The 27098-nt window shown below is 38.4% G+C and overlaps 1 protein-coding gene across 1 annotated transcript in view; it reads left to right on the forward strand.

Annotated features, from left to right (window-relative positions):
- Nucleotides 1-27098, forward strand: part of LOC122473933 (amyloid beta precursor protein binding family B member 1 interacting protein) — a 103233-nt gene that overhangs the window by 33076 nt on the left and 43059 nt on the right. Inside the window, 7 exon segments of the mRNA XM_043564790.1 lie at nucleotides 8345-8416; nucleotides 13437-13524; nucleotides 17122-17414; nucleotides 18745-18795; nucleotides 18797-18823; nucleotides 25050-25209; nucleotides 26379-26500. Of these exon segments, the coding sequence (XP_043420725.1) occupies nucleotides 8345-8416; nucleotides 13437-13524; nucleotides 17122-17414; nucleotides 18745-18795; nucleotides 18797-18823; nucleotides 25050-25209; nucleotides 26379-26500 (813 nt within the window).

The following is a 27098-nucleotide window of genomic DNA, read 5'->3' on the forward strand; positions in this document are numbered from 1 at the left end:
GATATTATGTGTAATTTAGAGATGCTTCTATTTCCTGTTTTATGTTACACAGAAGCTTCAGCTTCCCCCCTCCCCCAAACATTGCAAGAACCTTTAACCATGTGCTGTGTTGTTCTGTGAACCACTTCCTCTTGATAAGTGCTTTCATTGCATTTTGCAAAAAAACTACACTGAAGGAATCAGGTAAAATTCAATATTGTCAATTATTTTCCAATCATACTGTACACTAGTCATGTCATAGTTCCCACCAGCATTTGGGATCTTCTGGATTCTACACTCCTTATTCCATACTAAGTGTGATCCCTGTAATTAACAGAATTTTTTTTTAATTTTCTCTTTTTTGATATCTGTAATTGTGTAGGCTGATTTTTTCACTTGGAAAAAAAAGGAACATGGCCTATTTTTTTTTTAATTTAAAAGTAATAAAAATACCAGGGACGCCTGGGTGGGTCAGTTGGTTGGGGGTCCAGCTTCATCTCAGGTCGTTGATCTCATGGTTTGTGAGTTCGAGCCCCGTGTTGGGCTCTGTGCTGACAGCTCAGAGCCTGGAGCCTGCTTAGGATTCTGTGTCTGCTTCTCTCTCTCTGCCCCTCCCCTGCTCACATTCTGTCTCTCTCTCTCAAATAAATAAATAAACATTAAAAAAATTTTTTTTAAATAATAAAAAAAATACCAAAGCCAATTCATATGGACAGAGAGCCTCTAATTTTTCAACTCTTTTTTCTTATTAATTCTAGTTATATTTAGGCTCTGGTAATCTAGCTGTAGACTCAAAGCATTGCTTACCTGTACAAAGAAACCAAAGATAACAGGTAAAGTTAAAAAATTACAACCTCAATGCAAAGATGCAAACATTTTTAACTGTCTTCAAAATAAGAAGACATACAGTAAGTAGATAAAGTCTGGATATTTAATCCTTGACATATAGACGAAGAGAAATACTGTTGTGGAAAACTCTTCCAGATGTTTGTTAACAGTGTCTGGGGTCAATAAATGCTTCTTGACTGACTTGAATGGTGTAGCCTCAGGCAAGTTACTTAACCTCTAGGAGCCTTAGTTTCCTCATCTATAAAATAGGGAAAATAAAAGTGTCCTATCAGGGTGGTTGTGAGGATGAATCTAATCAGTCAGTACATGTAAAGCACAAGAACAATTTGTGGCACAGAGGGAGAACACCTAATTGTGTGTGAATAGTTGTGATCATCATGCAGGTGAAGGAACAGGGAGATTCGTCTCTCTCTCAACCCACAGCCATGCACAGAACAGAGAGAGAAAGCATCTGTTCTGGTGGAATTTTGGAGACCAGTTGTAACTTGTCTGAACTTAATCGATTCATTTTAACGATTGGAAAGTAATTTTTTATTCATCCCTAGTTATTTTATTATTTTAATTTTACTAAAAGATATTCTTTTATTCTGTGTTTGGTACCAGTATCTAAATTCATGTAAAGATTAGACGTAGCTAAGAGCATAGCTGAAAAGGTGAGCTTTGTAAGCATTCAAATTAGACCCATCTACAAATTTATACCTTGATCTGGTGCTTACAAGAAAGCAGGCATTTGACAAAAGCACCTTATAAAAACTGTGTATAACACAAGGTTCTTCACTGATGCTGACTGCCACCGCATACATCATTTCTGTAAAGCCAAGAACTGATAATCACAAGGAAAAAAATCGTAACCTTTTGATTTTATACAGAAGTTGTTAGGAGCACTTTTTTAAAGACCTTTTTAAGGCTTTTTTTTTTAACTACTTTTTGTGAAAGGTACAATTTTATGAAAAATGCTTGTAAATGTATTATTATCAATTTTGTTTAATATTCAAAATTGTATATGTAATGAGTAAATCTTTTAGTTTTAAATATATCAAATAACCCCTTTAATACTATTATGCTCAAAACTCATTTCACAGCAAGAGAGTATAACATATATGAGGGGAGTACTTGAACATGTTCATATGTGTGTTCATTTTTATTTTACAGATTAGCAAATTCACATTTAAATACATGAAAAATAAAAAATATAGCATCATCAAATACACACATACACATTATTTATTCTCTATTTTGAAACCCAGTGCAATCCAAAAGCAGATAATTATATGTAAATAGCAAAACACATATATATTAATTATATGTTAAAGTGCTAAGAGATAACCTGATATATTACTATATAATTAAGCTGTTACATTTTCATTCAGAATTATGGTATAAATCTATGTTTATATGGTTAAAATTAATTAGATATATAATGTGAATAAATAAATAATTAAGATAGAAGACATAACTTGTTTTTTCTTATTAAATACTGGTTAATTAACCTACTGCTTGAAACATTAACTGACTTCAAATTTAATTAGATAAGAAAGAATGCCATTGATAATGTCACCCAAATTGTCTGATAGCTATTAGATTTTTCTCAAAGCAGCAAAAATTGTGAGCATGAAAACTGATTGAGGCCTAAGTATATATAAGCCCCAATGAAACCTTTGTGTTTACCAATAGAGTTTATTGGTATAAATTTCAGTTTTCATTCATTTAGCACTAAAAAAAGTGAACTGTTGCTCTAGTGAGTGAGGTTCCACAATCCTACAGCTGTGACAGCAGCTTTAGAAGCAGACTTTCTGTTTAAATGTCTTGATAGTTAAAGGAATCCTGGGACTTAGTGACCTCCCAAGGACTGTCCAGCCCTGGAATGTCGCATGTCTGAGTGCAATGCAGCAGGATCCACGTCTGGGCATAGAAGCTGGATTAATAGAGTTTTCTGTGTGGTCTGAGACCTCAGCCTTAGCTCACTTCTTCCCACTAGGCTGGGAGGTTATTTATTCTCTCTGGGCTTTCAACAAAGCATTTAAGTTTATTTGTTTATTTTGAGAGACAGAGAGAAGTGTGTGCACGCACACACATACACACACACACGAGTGGGGGAGGGGCAGAGAGCGAGGGAGAGAGAGAATCCCAAGCAGGCTCCGCACTGTTAGCGTGTGGAGCCCGACTCAGGGCTCGATCTCATGAACTATGAAGAATCATGACCTGATCAATCACCTCACGCCAGTCAGAGTGGCCAAAATGAACAAATCAGGAGACTATAGATGCTGGAGAGGATGTGGAGAAACGGGAACCCTCTTGCACTGTTGGTGGGAATGCAAATTGGTGCAGCCGCTCTGGAAAGCAGTGTGGAGGTTCCTCAGAAAATTAAAAATAGACCTACCCTATGACCCAGCAATAGCACTGCTAGGAATTTATCCAAGGGATACAGGAGTACTGATGCATAGGGGCACTTGTACCCCAGTGTTCATAGCAGCACTCTCAACAATAGCCAAATTATGGAAAGAGCCTAAATGTCCATCAACTGATGAATGGATAAAGAAATTGTGGTTTATATACACAATGGAATACTATGTGGCAATGAGAAAAAATGAAATATGGCCTTTTGTAGCAGCGTGGATGGAACTGGAGAGTGTGATGCTAAGTGAAATAAGCCATACAGAGAAAGACAGATACCATATGGTTTCACTCTTATGTGGATCCTGAGAAACTTAACAGGAACCCATGGGGGAAGGGAAGAAAAAAAAAAAGAGGTTAGAGTGGGAGAGAGCCAAAGCATAAGAGACTGTTAAAAACTGAGAACAAAATGGGGCGCCTGGGTGGCGCAGTCGGTTAAGCGTCCGACTTCAGCCAGGTCACGATCTCGCGGTCCGTGAGTTCGAGCCCCGCGTCGGGCTCTGGGCTGATGGCTCAGAGCCTGGAGCCTGTTTCCGATTCTGTGTCTCCCTCTCTCTCTGCCCCTCCCCTGTTCATGCTCTGTCTCTCTCTGTCCCAAAAATAAATAAACATTGAAAAAAAAAATTAAAAAAAAAACTGAGAACAAACTGAGGGTTGATGGGGGGTGGGAGGGAGGAGAGGGTGGGTGATGGGTATTGAGGAGGGCACCTTTTGGGATGAGCACTGGGTGTTGTATGGAAACCAATTTGACAATAAATTTCATATATTTAAAAAAAAAAAAAAGAATCATGACCTGATCGGAAATCGAGTTGGAGATTTAACCAACTGGCCCATCCAGGTGCCCCCAAAACATTTTTAAACACAAAGATGAATGAGATCTGATCCTTACTTAATAACAGCTCCCAGTCTGGAAACAGGTTCAAACACAGTAACAAAAACGCATGATTTGGGAAGCCTGGGTGGCTCAGTCGGTTAAACATCCAACTCTTGATATCAGTTCAGGTTGTGATCTTACATGGAACTGAATCTCTTTTCTGGCTCCATACTGGGTATGGGGCCTGCTTGGGATTCTGTCTCTCCCTCTCTTTCTGCACTTCCCCTACTCACTCGGTCTCTCTCTCAAAATAAATAAATAAAACATTTTTTTTAAAAAAAGAGCATTATTCACTATGGTAAATGCTATTACTGAGTGCTTATGCCAAGAACCCTATAGTATCTTGCAAAATGTCAACAATCCTATGAATCACATGTTATTCCTTTTATTTTACAGACAAGGAAACAAACCTAAGAAGGTGAAATACCTTATCAAGGTTGTTGTTGGGGCCAGGATTTACAAATATGGTTACCAGCTGGCTATGAAGATACCATTGAAGTGTTGACATGAGAGCTGGATTTTGAATATTAGGATTTTATGAAGGATACATGGATAGGGAAGCATATACAAAGGCAAAGAGAATTTTTAAAGTCTCTTCAGACAATGTCAAGGGCTGCTATGAAGGACTTTGGAAGATAGGCTGAGACCTGAACTCTTTGCACTTACTTCATCATGATCACCATGGCATGGTTTTAAGCAAAAGAGTGACACACTCAAATCTGCATTTCAGATTCATCCAATTTGCAGTGATAGTAGTGAGACTTGAGCAGGGGATCTAGGAAGCTGGAGGTGGGATGAGCTGATGAGGGGCTGAACCATGGCTTGATAGTAAGGATGAAGGAAAGGAGAGGGCTCTACAGGAAAAAACCAACAGGATTTTTTTTCTTTCTTTCTTTCTTTCTTTTTTTTTTTTTTTGTTCTATTAGATGGAAGAATGGGAGGAGTCAAGGACTAGGCCAAGGTTTCTAAATCGGACTAATAAGTGAATAATGACTATTAGCCAAGTTAGGGCATGTGGGATGAGAATGCACCAGAAGGGCAATAATGATAGAAGTGCCCGTAAGATACTGGATGGGCTATTTTGAGGCAAACTACTCTGACAGATAAAGTAAGATCTGTCCTGATCTAGGCCCAAAATTATGGCTGGAATTGTTAATCCATTGTGTGGATAGATTTTCAAATATGTATATTTGAATGTTATCTATGAGATTTATATACATGGAGAACAGGGACACCTGGGTAGCTCAGTCGGTTGAGTGTCCAACTTTGGCTCAGGTCATGATCTCACAGTTCATGGGTTCAAGCCCACTGACAGTGCAAAACCTGCTTCAGATTCTCTGTCTCCCTCTCTCTGTGCCTCTCTCTCTGTCTCACAAAAATAAACATTAAAAAAAATTATATACATGGAGAAGAGAAACTACTTGAGGATAAAAACTGAAGCTTAGAAATTTGAGCCTTAAGGAAATACTGAGCACTATGGGAAATTCTGTTGTCATTCAGGGATTCTCTAACGTAGAATTTCAGTCTGAGTGTACAACCTCAATGACCCACCCCTCTTCTAGCTACTCCCTTCCTTCCATGAAAAAAAAAAATCAAAACAAATCTATTTGGTAAAGTATTATTCCAGTTTTTCTTAATCAACAGTTTGTCATTCTTCCCCAGACCCAAAAGGAACTCAAAAATTACATACTCACAAAAAGATGTTAATTCCACCCAATCATGATGTGCACATTGCTTGTTTTGCAATCCATTGCCTCAGTAAGGCTGCTCCACCCCTGCTCTTTTGAACTGCTGACCCAAATAACATTCTGAGCTATCAGGGTTGGGTGTTCTCTTTCTCTCTTTGGCTCTCTGTCTTTTTAATCTTGATTTTGACCTTTGGAGGATACCACAGATCCAGATAGATGCAGCCCTATTTTTTCATGTGCTTAGATGTGTGCGTATGTGTATACACTATATACATACATATATATCCCTGTAACTCTTATTCTGTCTATGCCAAAAATAAGGTTTTCTTGTAGGGAGGGTAAATATGTAAGATGGTTGAACTTGCAGATTAATCCAAATTTATGTTTTCTTTATGTTTTTAAGTTCATTTATTTTGAGAGAGACCAGCAGAGAGTAGGGAGAGAGAGAATCCCAGGCAGGCACCATACCTGTCAGTGCAGAGCCCATTGCAGGGTGCAAACTCACAAATTGTGAGATCATAACCTGAGCTGAAACCAAGAGTCCAATGCTTAACTGACTGAGCCACCCAGCCTCTCCAGTCCAAATTTATGTTAAAAAGGCCCTTAACTCAAATGTCTCATTATTTTCACCAAGGTTACAAACTCTTTTAAACTGTGATTCATTCAATAGCAGATTTACAGCCTGATTTTGAGGTTGACTCCCTTTAATAATCCAATACCAACAGACTCTAGGAAAAAGGAATGAAAGGGCAGGGGGAAAGATTTTTACCAGATGAACACAGGAAGAGTTTCAGCAGAGGTCATGAGAATGCTGTTGTTCTGAGTTATTTCCATCTTAGGTGTGTGATTCACTCTGGCATGTCCTAGCCCGCTATGTATGAGTGGTGTCTACACGCTGAGAAACTAAGGTCTTTGAGCTCAATAGGTTTTTCTGATTCATCATTGTCACATTTGTTTCCAAAACTTTATCTTCATCATTTTAGTGTTTTTCCAAATTTAATGATTTAAGAGAAATCATTAATGGCAGTGTTCTTTTTATTAATATCATCTTTGTTTTCTATGAGTTTTTTTTGTAACACTGGAAGGCACTTTTCAGATCAGCAAATAAATTTATTTTTTCTACTCTGTGTGGATTACTTTTCTCTTATGAAAGATTTAAAATGTATTAATGCTAACACTTTTTTAAATAAAAATATAGTTTGCATATCATATTGGTGTCAGGTGTACAAGATAGTGATTTGACAATTATATATGTTATGAAATGTTCACCACGATACTCTTAACACTCCTAACTTTCCCTGTTAATAATAATTCATCTGAAGGATTTTTTTATTTTGTCACATTGTACTGCATAATATCCTGATGAAAATAAATTCACATGGGTATTTCTGGAATTTTGTTGTTTATCCTGCTAATTTCCTCTTATTAAAGTAATAAATGGGGGTGCCTCAGTGGCTCACTCAGTTAAGCGTCCAACGTTGGCTTAGGTCGTGGTCTTCTGGTTTGTGAGTTTGAGCCCTGCATCAGGCTCTGTGCTGACAGCTCAGAGCCTGGAGCCTGTTTTGGATTCTGTGTCTCCCTCTCTCTCTGCTCGCTCTCTCTCTCTCTCTCTCTCTCTCTCTCTCTCTCTCTCTCTCTGTGTGTGTGTGTCTCTCTCTGAAAAATAAATAAACATTAAAAAATTAAAGTGATAAATGAATCATCCATCACAAGATTTTGAATACCAGATGAATTGTTTGAGAGGACAGTGTGTGAGTACTTTGTTGACATACTTTCTTTTCTCCATGTTATAGGTAATTTAAAAAAGGGAGGGTATGGTTCAAATGTTTTGGAAGCGACTGGGAGGGATCAAAACCACCTGTGAGTGGATCCTGGTATTCCTCCCCTACCCAACCAGAGGCAGGACCTGCCTGCAGCAGTCTTTCCCTCTCAGACTGTGATAAATACAGCCCAACAACCTACCTAAAATGAGATCTTCCCTCTTTGTTATCCCATCTCTGTTCACTGATGCTGTGTTTGCATCCTCCCTGACTCAGACTTTTACACATAGACCCACACCTCCTTACCTTGCGTGGTCTGACCCCAAGCATTTACTGAGTGGCTTGCTTGGATTCAAATATATGCCTCCCTGCCTACATGCATGTACACCTAATTCTTTCAGGTGTGTCTGCTACTTAGGAATGTGCTAGTTCCATGGTTTTGTGGCCATCTCTTGTTTTAACTGAAGTCCCCTTCCTTGCCCTTCCTGGCCATCCCGGTTTTTTAGCTACCCACTTTGTCCACTTCGACCCATGGAGACTAGTTTAGTCTGAGAAAATAGAGTCTAATTGTCACTCTGAGAAAGTGCCTAGGGCTTGGTTGGGTCTTGGACCAAGCAGATTGGAGAGAGGTCAGGGATAGAATTTCGGGCTGAAAGGAACCTTTCTCTCCATAGCCTTCTCTTTTCGACTTACTTGTCCATAGATACAGCTCTTGGGGAAATAAAGAGATGAAACAATTATCCAGGGACCAGGCTTTTATTAGATTGCTTATATCTGCTTTTTTTTTTTCTGTTTTTCAGATGGGTGAGTCAAATGAAGATATAGACCAAATGTTCAGCAATTTGCTGGGAGAGATGGATCTCCTGACCCAGGTAAGATCCTCTTTTTAACTTGAAATTAGTAAAAGATGGGTTTACAGTATTTGATTTTAATATGATGAGAGAGCTATCTTTAAAAAAAGAACAACTGGAAATTGACAGTATTGTATGTAATTTATGTAACTATAATAGTGGTGGGGAATAAAACAAAGCTGTTTTCCTGATTATATCCTCAGAGTTCAGTTAATTGAATACATTGGTCACATATATGTTCTGTTATGGCAGTTCCCATGCTCATCATGTTGAAATATTTAGCCAATAGAGGAATTTTTCCCAAGTAAACCTTCAAAACCATCATCACTGAACTATTTCCCCTGCAGTTACTAGCCAAGACCAGCCAAGCTTGGGGTACCTGAATGGCTCAGTCAGTTAAGCATCTGACTCTTGATCTCAGCTTAGGTCATGATCTCACGGCACGTGAGACCAAGCCCCGCACCATGCTCTGTGCTGACAGCACAGAGCCTACTTGAAATTCTCTCTCTCCAGCTCTCTCTGCCCCTCCTTGACTCATGTGCACACTCTCTCAAAATAAATAAATACACATTTAAAAAAAAAAGACTAGCCAAGAAAATCACCTGAATCTTTAAAGAATTTTTAGTAAAGATTCTTTACCAATCTTTGAAGGAATGCTACATTTTAAAGGGTGAGTGGAAGTTATCATGGCTTCTGATTAGACTGGAAGAACTTAGTCCTCTCAGAGTAGCATAAAGACCACGGAGGCAGCTTCACATCTAGAAAAAACTACTGGAACCAGGACTAGATTAACTCAGATAACCCCTATTTTGGGCTAATTGGAGCCCAGGGGGCTGCTGACCTGAGGGCCAGTGACCCAGGTTACAAAGTCAGGTAAGCATTAGCATGTCTTATAGTGTTCTAATAAATGCTTCTTTGATTCAGAGCATAGTCAGCTCATCACTTTTCACATAAAATATTATAATAAGAATAATCCAATATTCCTAAATAAGAGATCTGAAAGTTTTCCAAAAATAAATTAAGAATAGTCTGTGTTTTAAAAAAAACATTTATTTCAGGAAAAACAAATCAATTTTAGTTAGCACCTACTTAAAGTTTGTGTAAAATTCAAGAAAGCTTAGACACTACGAAGGAAGAAACAAAATATGAGACACTAAGCTAAGATGAAAGGGGTGCTGATTAACAGTGAGTGTTAGGATGGTAACCACACTCCTGTCAAGGAGGGGACTAAACATGGGCCCCGAAAAGGAAGGGTTGAGTGACCATCTGTGGTCTCCCTTCATTCATTCACTCACTTCTGCTCCAGTTGGAGGAGTGATTGTTCTGATTGGTTGCAGTCTGGGGTTTTCACAGGACCACAGCTGAGTGTTGTTACTCTAACTGAGGAATGGGGACAGGGCCCCTTCTGGTGTCTTGAACCTGCCTCCACTCCAGGCCTTTCTGGTGTTTTCCCTTTCTTTATTGTGCTCACATGGATGTAGTCACAGGGCTTGCTTGGCTAATACACTTCTCCCAACAGGTAGGCCTCAAGATGTCACAGTAAACAAAAAACCCTACTTTGTCCTTGAGTCTAAAATCTAGGCTTCATTTCAGCCATTATCAAGTGCACTTTGACCTTACTGGGTATTTTTTGGGCCATTAGAAAAGCTGTATTTTAATCCTCATTTGTGAATTTTGTACATACTCTATTATTTGAAACTGCAGTGTGGTTGAGATGGTTAGATTAACCACATGCTTCCTAATTTCCCAAAAGAGGAAAATTAAAGGAAACTAAAATGTAATAAGGTGATTTTAACTTTCTTATTTGAAATAATTTTAAGCTTAGAGAAAAGTTGAAAGAATAATACAAAGAACTCCCATTTGGGGCACCTGGGTGGCTCAGTTAAGCATCCAACTCTTGATTTTGGCTCAGGTCATGATCTCATGGTCATGGGATTGAGCCCCATGTTGGCCTCTGTGCTGAGCATGGATCCTGTTTGGGATTCCCTCTCACCCTCTGCCCCCCCCCGCCACACACAAACACACAAGTGTGCACATGCACACGGTCTCTCTCTCTCCCAAATAAACATTAAAAAAACAAACAAAAACCAAAGAATTCCCACTTACTTTTCTCCCAAATTGCTCATTAACATGTTACTCCATTTGCATTATCATTTCCCTCTGTCTCTCTCTGTATATACACTTATGTGTGTTATGTGTATGTGTATGTATATATATATATATATGTTTACATATGTATGTATACTTATGTATATAGAAATTATGTTTATGTATGTATATCTATGCATAGAGAGACATAAAAGCTAGAAACCAGTATATATACTTACTGGATTTTTTATGCAGAAGGGGAGCCAAGCCATTTCCACTATTTGTATGACAAAAATTTAAATATACAAATATCCAGGAAAATATGAAAAAGAAGAGGTAATGATACATGAAGACGGATTCATGAAACAGATTTAGATCCAAATATATACAAGAATTTAAAATATGATAAAAGTGGCATTTTAAATAAGTAGCAAAAGGAAATATTTAATAAATTGCGTTGGGATAATGTCTGGAAAATGAAAAGCTGAATTTCTACTTCATACCTTATACCAAAATGAGCTCCATGAATCAAAGATCTAAATATATGAAATATATCCATAGAAGAAAACATGAGAAAAATGTTTAATCTTAAGATGTACGTAGCTTTTCTAAGCAAGATATGACACCCCCAAGCCATGAAAGAAAGAAGGAAATACATATATAAAAAGTTTATCTACATGGCAAAAAACAAATAAATAAACTCTGAATTCATATTGATAACAAAAATAAAACAAAAACAAAACTGTTGGTCACCATTGGAAATTGACAGAGCATTAACTTACCACTCTGAAAATTGATAATAAAAAGAAAGAACCAGGCATTTGCTTTAGTCTTTCTATAGTCTTAGTTACACTATATTTCAGACCAAACAAATAATTGGTGAGAGAAAGTTCTTCTTTATAGTAAAGTTCCAGGGACGGCTGGGTGGCTCAGTTGGTTAAGCGTCCGACATCAGCTCAGGTCATGATCTCACGGTTCATGGGTTCGAGCCCCACATCGGGCTCTGTGCTGACAGCTCAGAGCCTGGAGCCTGTTTCAGGTTCTGTGTGTGTGTGTGTGTGTCTCTCTCTCTCTGCCCCTCCCCCACTCACACTCTGTCTCCCTCTGTCTCAAAAATAAATAAACATTAAAAAAAATAAAAAATATAGTAAAGTTCCAATTAAACATTGAAAAGGAATGAAGAATTAGAAAGTCACCATTATACAACATCTGATGAAATACACTTTGAAGCATATGATTTTTAAGGTTAGTGAGTACAGAGCAATGTTCTCAATCTTTAGTCATTCACATATCACTTTCATGATTTTTGTTATGCTGCAACCCACTGTCCTATTATTTTCTTAATGTTTGTCATTAATTGGTTTTTAAAATTAAACTCTGTCTCAAGTAGATGTTCTAATTTGATTTTTTCAAAAACATCCAAAGGAGATACCCAATAATTTAAATTTTCATTGCATTTTTGTACACCACCTAAAATCATTCACAGACCACACCAGACACGTAGAGAACATGCTACATTCTTTATTTCATGTTGGGCTTTGAGTGACTTTCCTAGGATAAAGGGAACTCCTTCTGGAAATCAATTACCTTTCTTTTTTTCCTTCTCTCTAACTGGAAGCCTGTTTTATCACACACGTATGTATTAATATTTTGTTAGAGAACTACTTCTAATTTCTTTGAATAGCATGGTAATTATATCCTGAGCAAAGATTAATCAGCTACCCTAATTGTGATGTTAGACTTCTTAGTCATGGTGAAGGAGCTCATTGATGAAATTCTTTGTACTTTCCTTTGTTCTGGTATTTGCACCATTGTTTAATCAATCAGCTTCCTCTCTTCTCCACAGTTTTGCTTATTCTGTTTTTCAGAATGAATTCTGGGGCTGCAGTCACTTTTCCTTATACTTTATCCTTAATACTAACTTGCTTGGGTTAATTTTTTTAACTTCTTAATTAATGGTCTTTTTTTTGTTTCTACTTATAATTGAGGATATCCCATTGTTTTATTCTCAAACGTATAATGATTCGTTTCCTTCAGACATCTAAGACATGAACAAGGATATTATTTACCAAATCCGATTAACATCAAAGGATGCACTTACTATCATGAACATGTTCATGTTGCAGGATGGGGGAAATCACCTCTCAAACTATGGACGTAAAAACATTTTTGGAAATTTAGATTGTATGTGTGATATAGCTTTCAAATCATGGAGGAAGTCACCTTTTCAATCCAAAGCTTTTATTTACAAAATTGATAACTTATTCTGTCTTAATTTCTTTTTAACAAGAGTTTTATTAGATAAGAAAAAGCATAGGGGCGCCTGGATGGCTCAGTAGATTGTGTGCAACTTCAGCCCAGGTCATGATCTAGAGGTTCACGAGTTTGAACCCTGCATCAGGCTCTGTGCTGACAGCTCAGAGCCTGGAGCCTACTTCAGGATTCTGTGTCTCCCTCTCTCTGCCCCTCCCCAGCTCTTGCTCTCTCTCTCTCTCAAAAATAAATAAAAACATTTTTAAAAAAAAGAAAAATCATAATATTTTATTATGTACTGGCAGATTCATCCTGAAACAACTTTGATCTTCCAAGTGACTAGACATTCCTTTTCTTTGGTGTCGTTACTTAGTCCTTACAAGAATTACACACGATATGTGTCACAAATGCACCATTACAGGAGATTTATCTGTTATTCCTAAAAATTAACTATCTCATGCTCATCATTCTATGTTGACCTGCTGTTTCAAGGTATACCTTGTAGAACCATTTTGATGTAGTCATTTTCTGTAGGGGTAAAAATCACATAAAGCATTTTTCATGTAAGAATACAGTTTTTAAAGAACATATTTAGAAAGAAAATGTGTAAACAATAAGTGGTTTTGTCTTAATGATTAAAATATACTGCAGACATGTTAATATGGTGAATAACTTTGAGGATGGGGATCTATTTTCGCAGAGTTTAGGAGTTGACACTCTTCCTCCTCCTGACCCCAAACCACCCAGAGCTGAATTCAACTACAGTGTGGGTTTTAAGGATTTAAATGGTAAGCAAAATAATTTCTTAAGTAATTTGAAATCATAACAATGACTAACATCTGTACAGAACTATGATTTGAAAACAAAAATGTAAGGAACCTAGACATTTTAAACTCCTGGATTTTGGCTTGTGTTTTATGGTGTTTGGATTAAATTGGGGGGCCAAAAAGATATTTTTGCCTACAATGAAAGGGAATACTATCCTGCATTTATGTAGAGTATCAAAGCTATTTTTTTTTAAGTAAAGGGAGTTTCTTTCTAGTACTAAGCCGCAAGAGTAAGAAACTACAATAGAATAAAAAAATATTAATAAGGAAATGTCCCTTCAAAGATAATAATGAACTATCCATTTCAGAATGATTGATAATATATGTATGGGTGCTTCAAAATATATTTTAATTGATATATAACCAATATGAATTTGCTCTATTTTTTATCTTCCCTGAAATCATCACATTATTTTATTAACAAAAATCTGTCTTCTTATTTAGTACGAAGACAATCTTTAGCCCATGTGCTTTTTAAAACTACAATGAATCTTGTAGTAATTGCTTCCAGTGAGAATTCACTGCAACTCTTGAAAAAGATTTTCCAAAGACGTGCAGTACCCACCAAAAAAATGAAAAAGTAATAGAGAAGCCCAGTTACAGAAATCCAGAATTCCAAGTTTTTTTCTGTCACTGGGTTTCTTTGTTTCTGTTATTTTTAGTAATTTTTTTATAAACCTTTAGGTGCCAATGCCTATACCTGGACAAATTATAATAAATTTCTTCTGACTTCTTTTCCCACCTTCTTTTCTGTTTGCCATATAAACTTAACTATTCCTGGCAATTATTTCCATCATAAGATTGAGTGATGGTAACATTCATGACATTTCAAAAGAAGCAATACACCTTGGTAAACTGTCTGACATTAATAAATAACATATACTTGCACATATGAACAGTGCGGGTTTTTGCCTAATCACACTCACCATGGCTGAGTGCTTTAATCAGTTCAATTAAAAGAATTAATCAATACTGCAGTTATAAACGACTCAACTACTGCTTTCTAAGCACTCAGTACCTAGTATCCAAAAATTACTGAAAATGACAGAAACAAAGAATCCCCACAATAATATAGTATTGTTTAAGTATAGTCACGAGAAACTCATGTCTTTAAGACTAGAAGATAAGACATATCCATGAGGCGCAATTTGTGTAGAGGACAAAACCATTAAAAACTACTTATGTATACTGAAAATTAAATTTGTTGGTAATTAGAAAAGAAATAGGCTTTTTACTGTCTTCACTTAAAATGTTGCTAAAATAAGTTAAAAATATTTTGCCCAAAGTCATTCAGAGAGTTAAAGACTTCCGAACAGAACCCATTCAATTCTGTATTGCTCACTTCTGTATTGATATAGTTAAGGTTACGATTTTCTTTAGAAATTGTTAATATGAGAACTGTTATGGGAACTCTGTCCCCAAAATTTTTATAAAGGATTAAAATAATTTGCTCATATGGCAACAGTCACAACATAATTGCTGACACTAGGAAATTATGAATATACTTCATTTGTTCTACATATATTTTCTTTGAAAATTTTTAAATTAATTCAATTTTATGAAGAAGTTATATGCAAAAATGGCTTAGAAGAAAATAAATCCTTTTTACACATTTACTTGAGTCCAAGTGCTATACACTAGAACTATCAGCATGAGTATATATGCTACTTGGTATTTACTATGATGGTGTTTGGCAATAAATTATTTCACAGAGCTACATGTTCGTTGCTGAGTAAGCTGCATTTCCTTGTTCCACTTCATCCTGCACGTAGCACGTGACTCTTCTTCCTCATGAATCCCTTCCATACCGCCCATCCTGTGTTCATTACATTTGCCATCCGGTGAATGCCTGCTCACCAAGCACTCCTCTAACAATGCTCACTGACACCACTCCCCCATAGGCCCCACAGTCTGTCAGCTTTCAGGATCACATGTCCAATCACCAATCACACATGGAAGAAATTCCAGTGAGAACTGTCCTTCCTCACCCTCACTCTGAAAATCCGTGTCCGTGCTTTTTTAAAAGTTAACTCTCAGCTCACCGGCTTATGAAGTATTTACCACTTAACCCAGTTCTTTAAAATTATTTTTTACTTCTCAACTTCCTTAGTGCTTTATTTCCTGCTGATAATCATTAATCACTCTTTCTTTGAATGTGAGAGTTTCCGTAGTTGGATGGTGTGCCTACAGAAGTTCTATCCTTACCACAAGTCTCAAAGCATACTAAACCCCGGTTGATTGGGACCTACTTTCTTCCAAATAGATTTATCATCGGTACTCTGCTCTCCTAAGGCCTGGGGAAAACTCCCCTTCCGTCTGTTTCCAACATCTCCCTTCCCCTACTTTTCTAAAACTCTCAGCTCTTGCACCAGAATATACAAGAATTCCTATTTAGGCAACTAATCATGTGCTTGGATCTGACTTTGTAGCTAATCTGTGAGGGTAGAAAATAAGTTTTTCTCCTTTTATGGGGGGTGGGGGGTGGAGGAGAAATTCAGCTTTGTTGAGGTATAATTGACAAAATTGTAATACATTTAAAGTGTACAGCAGTAAGTGACTCAATATATGTATGTGTGTAAAAGAATTTCCTCCATAGAGTTAATTAACACATCAATAGGGGCGCCTGGATGGCTCAGTCCGTTAAGCGTCTGACTTTGGCTCAGGTCATGATCTTGCAGTTTGTGAGTTTGAGCCCCACGTTGGGCTCTGTGCTGCCAGCTCAGAGCCTTGAGCCTGCTTCTTTGCCCCTCCCCCCCATACTCTGCCTCTCTCAAAAATGAATAAACATTAAAAAAAATGAACACATCCATCACCTCACATATTGTTGTTGAGAATATTTAAATTCTACTCTCTCAGCAAATTACAGTTAAATAACAGTATTATCAACTATGGTCACCATGTTATACATTGGTTCCTGAGACCTTATTCATCTTTATAACTAAAAGTTTTACTCTTTCGCCAGCCTCTCCCTGTTTCCCACACCCCTGCCCCTGACAACCCGTACCCAAATATCACTCTTAAAAATGACCTTCTTGATGTGTATATACACACACACACACACACACACACACACACACACACACACAATGAAGTATTACTCAGCAATCAAAAAGAATGAAATCTTGCCATTTGTAACTGAATGAATGGAACTAAAGTGCATTATGCAGAGTGCAATTAGTCAGTTGGAGAAAGACAAGTATCATATGACTTCACTCATATCAGGACTTTAAGATACAAAACAGGTGAACATAAGGGAAGGGAAGCAAAAATAATATAAAACGGGGAGGGGGACAAAACCTAAGAGACTCTTAAATACAGAGAACAAACAGAGGGCTGCTGGAGGGATTGTGGGATGGGGGGATGGGCTAAATGGGTAAGGGGCATTAAGGAATCTACTCCTGAAATCATTGTTGCACTAGATGCTAACTAACTTGGATGTAAATTAAAACATAAATATTTAATTTAAAAAATGAAAATTCTTTAAAAAATGGCCTTCTTTCTGTTTTCCCAGGTAGAAATTGTTACTTTGATCATTAACGTGGTGGTTTTTCCTATCAGAGTCCTTAAATGCGCTGGAAGACCAAGATTTAGATGCTCTCATGGCAGATCTGGTAGCAGACATAAGTGAGGCTGAGCAGAGGACAATCCAGGCACAGAAAGAGCCCTCTCAGAATCAGAATCATCCAGCACCCCTGAACATACCAGATTTCAGCGGTGCAGCCGCTCTTGGTTACGGAGCAAATGTTGCTGTAACTAGTGTTAGCCAGTATGAGGATGATTTACCACCTCCGCCAGCTGATCCCATGTTAGACCTTCCACTGCCGCCACCACCTCCTGAACCTCTCTCTCAGGTAAGTGTGTGGGACAGGGATGGCAGGACTCTTGACCTCTGCTACCCATGGTCTTTGACTTTCTTCAAAATGACAGTTACATTCATAATTACCTAATTTCTGAGATACTTAAACAAGGATACTGAGTACGTTTGTTGCAAAGCCAGAGTCCTCCATAAGAAGACACATTGGTGTGTATAAAGAACATATTGGGGACATATTCAGGAATTATTATAGCTCAGCTTAAGTTTATATTTGTATGCGACACTCCCTGATAGTACTCAACCTTTTAGGGTAATGTTTTATTAACTTGGCATGAACAGTGCAACCAATTTTATATCATGTCTCTGTCTCTGGTGCTTGCCCAGTATGTAAAGAATCGAAAGCATTCCTCACATACTTCTGAATTGACCTAAATGGAATTTTGTTGAATTTGGCTACCCCGTTCAGTAGAGCAAATATATCTATGAACTATTTGTAATGTCGTAGTTGGGTGGAGTGAGGGTGGAACATTTACTTACAAAAATCAAAGGGCCTTAGGAGCACCTTGGTGGCTTAGTCAGTTGAGCATCCAACTCTTAATTTCAGCTCAGGTCATTATCCCAGGGTTATAGAATTAAGACCCACATTGAGCCCACACATTGGGCTCTGCACTGAGTGTGGAGTCTGCTTGAGATTCTCTCTTTCCTCTCTCTCTCTCTCTCTTTCTCCCTCCCCCTCTCTTCCCTCTCTCTCTCTCTCTCTGCCCCTCTTCCCTACTCATGTGCTCTATCTCTCTCTCTAAAATAAAAAAAAAATAAAAATAAAGGGCTTCAGGTTCATAAAATATTTTACTCTCTTTTCTGCCTGCTCACATGTGTTTGTCAGTGTTTTTTTTGGTGAATTATAAGTTTAGGTTTGAGTATGAGTCTTAACTTTTAGAAAACTAAGGACCCCTTTAGGAATCAAATAAAAACTAAGACTCCCAGAAAATGTATGCTGATCCAGAAAAATGTATATAATCTCAGAGAGTACTCAAATCCCTTGAGATCCACCTGTAGATTCCTCAGGTTAGACTCCAGTTTTGAGCCACTCAGAGATTTCTGTGGACTAAATATGTGAAGCTCTTTTAGAGTCCTCATTTTATCTTTGAAGTTACTATTTCTAAGATACAAAGAGTGACTGCATTCTACCTCTTTGGGTTGAACATTTTTGTTATGGTTATTTAAATTCTGAAAATCAAATGTGAAATTCAGTGCCTCCTAATACAGCCTTTTGTCAACATAAAGTAACTAAGACATTAGCCATGGCCCAGGTATTTTCTCACTGCTGTTCTCTAGTGGATGGTGTTGAATGTCTCGCTGTTTTACAGGAAGAAGAAGCAGCCCTAGCCAAGGCTGATAAAATTAAGCTAGCATTGGAAAAAACTGAAGGAAGCCAAGGTCAAGAAGGTAAACTATGAATCACTTTTGCATGGGGCAGTTAAGTTAATGACATTTATGCTTAATGGGGAAAAAAAAAAACTAAAATTTCTAGTGGTGTTTTCCAAATAGGTATAATTTTTTTTTAATTTTAGGACAGATAATTACATAGTTATTCTTTCTGTGACATCAGTTAGCTCATTTGTGATTGATAAATAGGGATCTATTTAATATAAATGTGGAAGTTTACGAGTTTCCACCCCCAGGGCTCCCTCCCCTGGAGGCACCCTCTTGTTCTGCTCAGCTGTCATGTAATAGCAAGTGGTGCCACCTTCTGGGCCCACTTAACTGGGTCAGAGCTCCGCTTCCATTGGCCTTCCCTTAGTCAGCATTTCCACAGTTGCTTTTGTACATTTTTCATCACCCCTGAGGCAACCTCCAGCCCCACTGCCCGCCCTAGATGTCCTGGTTATTTCCTGAGATCTCAAATGTTTTGACTAGTGCTCTGGGTTCAAAGTTGCATATGTTTTGAGTGATCTGTCTAATCCTATTCTCCCAATAAGCCTGCAGTGTTTTCTGCAGACTGTAGGCTTTCCAGGAACACATATATAACATTATCATAGAAACACATGTATTTAACCTCAGTAGAAGTGCATACCTAATAACAGCTAAGTGTTAATGATAGTTGATTTGGTAACTTAGGAGAAAGATGAAACAATCTTATTTCACTTCCTGAAGCATATGCCATGTCTGAGACCACTTAAGAACTTCTTACTTCTAGCTGGGTAAATTGTTCTTTTCAGAGAGTATAAGAACCTGCAGTACCTATCAGGGTTCCTTGAATGAAAGTGTTCAATACATGCTGAATAATATTCAGTAAATAGTCTTTGACTATCCCTGGGTCCAGACATTCAAGGTTCATGTGTGAAAGTCTTCCCAGATCAGTCTGGCTCCATTCATTCTAAACATGCATGAAATTCTTTACCATTATTCTTCCCAGTTCTCTACATGTGATTAAATTCTGTGTCAGTTACTGGAACCCTACATCCTCAGCTGCCTTGCCCTTCTGTCCCCTTGTACTCATCTCATTAAGCCCCGGCTAAATCCAGCTCTCCTCCTACTCAGTCTGCCCCTCACCAGTGCCTAGGCTTCCCAACAGTGCAGGCACTCTCCCACTAACCTAGGAAACGATTTCTACCTGTTCTCTCCTTTAAAACTTCCAATACCTTCCACACCCACATTCTCTCAGCTAATGATGTTGCTCCCTGTTGCACTGAGAAAATAGCAGGACTCAGAAGGAAGGTTCCATAAGCTCCTGACACATTTATCTTCCTGCCTGCCTGCACCTGTGACATAGAGTCCATAGTTTTTCCTGTAACTGTTGATGAGCTGTCATGTTTCTGAGACCAGCTTCTCATGTGCTCTAGTTCCCATCCTGTCTTCTTGCCCCTCCCATGCTAAAGCCTCCCATGGTGCCCCATCTCACACAAAAAAAGCCCAATCCTCACAGTAGTTAAAAGCCCCTAGATGCTCTGGCTGCCCGCTGTCCCCCACCATTTACCCTATTCTTGCTACCTGGTCTCACCATTGGTCTTCAGACACTCCAGGAATGCTCTGGCCTCAGGACCTTTGCACTTTACAGTGTCCTACCTCAAAAGCTCTTCCCCAGATACTGGTGGGTTTTCTCTGTTCCTCTCCTAGGTCTGGTCACCTTCTCAGTGAGGCCTTCTGATCTGACATTGCACTCACACATCACCACTACCCCCACCCCTTCCCACTTTCTTTTTCTCTTCTGTGCTCATCACCATCCAGCATACTATCTACTTCTATTTATTGCCTACATCTCCTCCTCACCCCCACAGAAGTTCCTCCAGGGATTTTTGTGTTTTCTTCACTGACACATCTGCATCCCATAGAACGGTGCTGGGTTTACAGATATACTCCAGTTCAGGCCATGTCTCTTCCTGTGTAGAGTTAAATTCTAGAGGGGGAGTAAGTGTTAGGAGGAAAGTAAAGCAGAAAGAAGTACCTGAGTACTGATGGAGAGTACCTGAGCCACTCCTAGGTGGACCTAGTGATGGGGGAGGCCTCTCTGAGGAGACACCACTTAAGCAAAGACCTGGGCAGCAAGAAGAGGCCAGCTCCCCCTGCACACAGTTGGGGAGTGTCCTGGGCAAGCTGGGTGGCCATTGTTCAGAGAGCCAGCGAGTAGGAGGGAAAGTTGAGGAGGAGTTGAGGTCAGAGAGGCAGGCCAGGCCACACAGCCTCACAGACCCAAGGAAGAGTCTGGAATGTATAAGTGCATTGGGAAGCCATTTGAGGGTTTTTCACCAGGGATAATATCTGGTTTTCAGAGATCATCCTGGATACTTCATGGAAACTGGAAAGGATGACAAGCAGGGTGGCCTGTTCTACAGCCCACATTAGCACAGTGGCTCCCTGTACATAAATGTGGGCCACAGTGGGTCACTAACTTTATCTGTAGGGTAAAAACACAGAAGGAAATGAGTACAAAAAAAAATTCACAATTACTTAAACTATTTTAAAACACCAGACTGTTTGTGAAAGGGGGGCCACATTGGCTATATTTTCAGAGGGGAAGTGAAAAGAGAAGTCGATTGTTAGATAAAAAGGTAGGACAGCTAGCTTGCTCAGTCGATTTGCTTCAACTAGAGGTTAAGAGACTGGGAGGAGATAGCAGCTGTTTCCTGCAGCGTATCAGAAAGCCAGAGAACTTCAACCATAATTTAGGTGAGGTGAATTGTAACAGTAAACACAATGTACAACGTGTCTTGATTCAACGAAGATGTCAAACAAAGCCACTCTGTGTACGTTTGAGTTGTACGTTGGTCTGATTTCAGACACTCCAGATACGTTCCTTAAAACAGAAGCCTGTGAGCACAGAACATTAAGAAAATAACAGAGACAAAAATAAAAATATATATATATAAAGAAAGAAAGAAAGAAAGAAAGAAAGAAAGAAAGAAAGAAAAGAAAATAACAGAGACACACTTGTACATTACTAACATGACTAAGATGTACTCATACATAGTCTACAACATAGAAATGGAGTCTGAAGTACTCTGTAGTACTCAAGTACTCTGTAGGGTGTTGACATCATTTTGGATTGCAAATGATGTACATACAGCTTATGTTACAAAGCTTTTGGAACTGGAAATGGGATCAGACTCACTAACTTCATGTGTTTGTTCATTTGCTTTAAAGCTCGGTGACACAGGAGAGCAATTCCATGTGTCAATTTTATCATGGAATCAAAGAAAATGTATATCCTTTTCTTTGTATATGATGTATAGGATCATGTATATGATTCTAGGATATTCTTTTATTTAACAACTTGCAAAAGAAAAAGAAGAAATGATAGAAATCATGAAGTTCTTACTGTAACAGATTAGAAAGGGGAGGTTTTTTTCATTCTTGAATCATTCTATCCTGTATCCAACAGTATAGATATGAAAAGCGCTCTGCTTGCTCAATCACATAACTGGGATCTAGCAATATTACATGTTAGTGTAGCTACTCTTCAGCTTGTAAATGTGACAGAAGCTGTGAAGAATAGTAAATACAATTTCTTCCTGCTAAAAGTTGCCAGCCTTCTCTTGTTTTTTTTTCTTTATTTTCCAAGTTCTGTAATTGTAGACATTCATAACTACATGTGGATTAAATTTAGTTTGCAACTTCTGCCAAAAAATAAAAATAAAAAAACAAAGTTTCATCACTGTGAAATTATGTGATTCAGTTTTTTTCCCTCTATCTAAAAACAAAACAAAACACAAACATATGTTTTCTTTTCTCAAGAATACCTAAGCAAAAATGAAATGTGGTCAAACATCATTATTTTTTCCATCATGGAGATTAAGTCTTCTAAATTCTAACGTTGGCCGTGTTTTCTTAGGACATGTAACTACTCCACATCAGTAATTCTCAGCAGAGGGGTACCTGGGTGGCTCCATCAGTTAAGCATTTGACTCTTGATTTTGGCTCAGATCATGATCTCAAGATTCTTGAGTTCAAGCCCCACGCTGGGCTCTGCACTAACAGATTTCTCTCTCTCCCTTTCTCTTTGCCCCTCCCTCGCTTGTATGCATTCTCTCTCACTCTCTCTCTCTCAAAAATAAAGAAATAACCTTAAAAAATATTTACAAAAAAATACTAATGATTTTCAGTAGAGAGCAGTGGGTAGGCCTTCCACAGAAAATAAATCATAATAAAGCCCGCTATTTGAGGATTTTGTGTTTCTGTACAACCCTCCATGCTTCATGCCTCAGGTCAGATGAATGTATCTTTGACTTTGTGGCACTTGGACCTATTGTTTTAAATACATCAAAAGACAAACATACAGGAAAAAAGCAACCTTCCAACAAGACGTTTCTGGGCTACAGGTTTTATAGGTTTTCAAGGGAGGAAAAGTATTCTGCAGACAAACCTGGACTAAAGGTCTAATTTGAATGATCCTACGGAGAGGATACGCACTTTTGCTGCCCTGCTGTCTTATGTTTTCACTCTCAGTGTGCAACTGTTGAGAAAAGAAGGCATATGCTAACTTGTGGTTCCTTCGGGCCCCTCACCCAGATTTCTATCTCCACCCATACCCTGGGTTTCTATCAGTAACTCTGCATAACAGTCCACAAGATTGTGCTCTTCATCCTGTTCCCTATAGAACGTTTTGGAGATCAGATTAGGTGGAAGTAGGACAGGAGAGGCAGTTTCTCAGGGGCTCAGAACCTAACCCAAACTTTTGGGGAGGGAGAAATGTTACCAAATGTAACGTTTCTCCAGTCCTTCACTTTTTTAATAGTGGTAAGTCTCATCTGTGAATAACCAGTACCGACCCTAGACAAACAGAATAGGCAGAACTTGTCTTTATCTGTTTCACACTTCTCTTTTTCAAGTTAGAATAGAAATGTAAGTAAGCAAGAGTGGTACCAGGCAGTTCTGGTTAGGGATGTTTCCAGGAATTCTCTGTATAATTCTTATTATACAGAACTGTCTGTATAATGTGTATAGTTGCAGACACCTCAGGCTGATGGTCAGTCAGGGCAGTGTTGTCTGGAGAGGAAAAGGTAACAACATCTGCTTCCGGCATGGCAATCAGAGATAGACTCCAACTTGATTGACTCTCACTAATGCTAATTCCCGTGTAATTAGGTAGGATCAGTGATCTTGGTAAAGACTAAAATAAGAACACAGGGCTTTCCAGGAGTTGTAGGAAATCTTCCCCAAACATATGTGTGTAGTAAATTGGGGCTCAGTGGGCACATTTCTGCTGTTCCTTTTGAAGACTGGCTATATAGCACCATCATAATTACTTCATGAATGAATTCTCTTATATTAAATAAGAATCATGGTCTCTCTGGGGTGGGTGGGGGGGTGGTCGGAATATTTTATAACTTTGACAAGTTGCCTGGGAAAAATCAGTGAAATCCTATGTCCTTATTGAAGATGAGTAAATTCTGCTCCCACCAAACCCTCCAGATTTAGAATGGGATAACTACCAATTTCACTGTAAACTCAGTGCAGTAGAATTTTTTTAAAAAATGGAATGAAAAGTAAATTTGATCATTAATTTGCCTTCATGCCTCCATAATTCATTTTGCTTAATCCACCTCTAATCTCAAAGATACTCAGCTATGACACAGTCTGTAACCCTCCCGTAAGGCCCCTCAGTGGTATTGTGTCGCTATGTACTCTTGACCTTCAAAAGAATTGTAGTTTAACCAACTTGATCTTTTCTGTATCTTAGAACTCTTGGGTTGCATGAAATAGGACTCAACTCCAGCTAAACAAAAGAGAAGAATTTATTATAGATATGCTTTCAAACAAGAAATGCTTCTGGGCTCCTGGATGAACCTCAACAAGTATAGAAAGATATCAGGAGAGCAGGAAGTCAGCACTTCTTTGATCCTGTTTGTTTTCTGTCTGCTTCACCAGAATGCAGGGTCTCTGAAGGCTGGGCAAGGACTTTGTTTATTATGCGTTTTTTTCAGTTTGGGTTTTTTTGTTTGTTTTGTTGTGTTGGCTTGTGGGTTTTTATTTTTGGTTTGTGAATAAGTTTTTCCATCTCCATATTTTTTGCACCTTAAGCAGTACTAAGCATATGAGTAAGTTCATATTGAGTGACTTTGCAGGAGACCTTCTTACTTAAATTCACAGAAATAATAACAACTTTGAAACCTTAATCTTCATGGCCTTCTCCACTTGCTGAAATTTACTAGCTGCCCTGTGGCTTTATCCTCAGCTTGTTGTCAAGGTGCACATGAATGATAACAGCACTAAATCATTGATGGTGGATGAGCGGCAATCAGCCCGGGATGTTCTAGACAACCTTTTTGACAAAACCCATTGTGACTGCAGTGTAGACTGGTGTCTTTATGAAATATACCCAGAACTTCAAATTGGTAAGTCCCATCCTCATTGTTAGACTGTGCTCCAAAAACCTGTGGGTTTGCTTTTTTATGGGTTTTGGTCTCTTGTTAAGAAGAATTTGGTTCAAGACTATCAAGATTTCCCATAAATCACTCCTCTTATGGCAGATTCAGTGCTTGCCTCTTCATTCCTTTGTGGTGAAGAGCCTCAGATTGTAACAAGTAGCCAGACCTTGGGGGATGTAAACCCTATTATTGCCCCCACTGTAGTGGTTCCATAAGAAAGAGAAAGTGATAGGATGAGACCTCTTACTGCATGCTTAGTAAGTTGAACATATTGTGGGAGGGCCTGGGTATCTGTCAGCTAATGTCTCTTTAGAGTTTGCGTCTTTACACTATAGTGTAACTCTGCCATACATCAATGTTCATTTCCCCTTCCACCGTCCCCACTCACACTTTGTTTGGTTGAAGAGGCTCAGCTCCAAAGAGCAAAGGACAGTTGGTAGAATTGGAGTAAAAAAAAAAAAAAAAGTGAAAAAGCAATTAAAGAAATACTCTTGTTACTTCTCATTGTTAAAATCACTCAGAACAGTTGTCTCTCTCAGGAGAGCTTGGTGGAATACAGAATTGCCTGCCTTCAAAGCTTTCAGTGAATTTTTTTTTTTAATGAATGAAATGGTGTACACTGAAAGAATCTCTTGAGGTATTTTGCAACTCTCTGAGTCAAATAGAGAAATGAAAGCCTTCCTGTATGTTTAGGTTTGGTTCAGATATGCATATGTAGTTTTTAGTGTCTTAGGGGTGATGTTTCAGAGAACATATCACATGTCTCATAGCCTCCTTCAGAGTTGTTTAGCCAGTTATTGTTTCATGGTCCTCCTTATGGATAAGATGTTTACCTCCATCTGAGACTGTTTAAAGTAAAAAGTAAAAATGCAGATGAGAAAAAAATGCAGTGGCTGGCCATTATCACAATATTGTATGGTTGTCTGCCATGTTCTTTTGTGGAAAATAAGTTGAAGACCTGACACTGAAGAAGAAACATAATAGGGGTGTTACAATGTGACATCATGGAAGAATTAGGAATTTCTAAAAACCGATGAGAAGAATGAAGCATTGTATTTAACTCAATACTAGCTTAATTCTCTGTTGGAAACCCTAATGTCTTGGGTTGGAAAGAATGCTTTTTCTTGTTTCATCAGAAAGGATTTTTGAAGACCATGAAAATGTTGTTGAAGTCTTATCAGACTGGACAAGAGACACAGAAAATAAAGTGCTATTTTTGGAGAAAGAGGAAAAATACGCTGTATTTAAAAACCCCCAGGTAAGATAACTTGTATATAGTTAAACCATATAAAATATGGAGGATTTTTTTTAATGTCACCTGTGTACTAGCAAACATCATTCATTGTCTCACAAAATATTGCAAATACATTCCTTTAAAAAACACACACACACACACGATCCAGGGGCACCTGGGTGGCTCAGTCAGTTAAGTGCCAGACGTCAGCTCAGGTTATGATCTCACAATTTGTGGGTTCGAGCCCTCCATCAGGCTCTGTGCTGACAGCTCAGAGCCGGAGCCTGCTTTGGATTCTGTGTCTCCCTCCCTCCCTCCCTCCCCTTTTCTCTCTCTCTCTCTCTCTCTCTCTCTCTCTCTCTTTCTCTCTCTCTGTCTCTCTCTATCTCTATCTCAAAAATAAGTAAACCTTGAAAAAAAATAAAGGAATGCCTGTGTGGCTCAGTCAGTTGAGCATGTGACTTCCACTCAGGTCATGATCTCATGGTTCATGAGTTCGAACCCCACATTAGACTCTCTGCTGTCAGCACAGAGGCCTCTTAGATCCTGTCTCCCTCTCTCTCTTCCCCTCACCCCCCTTTCTTAAAAATAAATAAACATTAAAAAACTTAAAAAAAATTTT

The sequence above is a fragment of the Prionailurus bengalensis genome, chromosome B4 (assembly GCF_016509475.1).
Source record: "Prionailurus bengalensis isolate Pbe53 chromosome B4, Fcat_Pben_1.1_paternal_pri, whole genome shotgun sequence".
In the NCBI taxonomy this organism is placed as follows: Eukaryota; Metazoa; Chordata; class Mammalia; order Carnivora; family Felidae; genus Prionailurus; species Prionailurus bengalensis.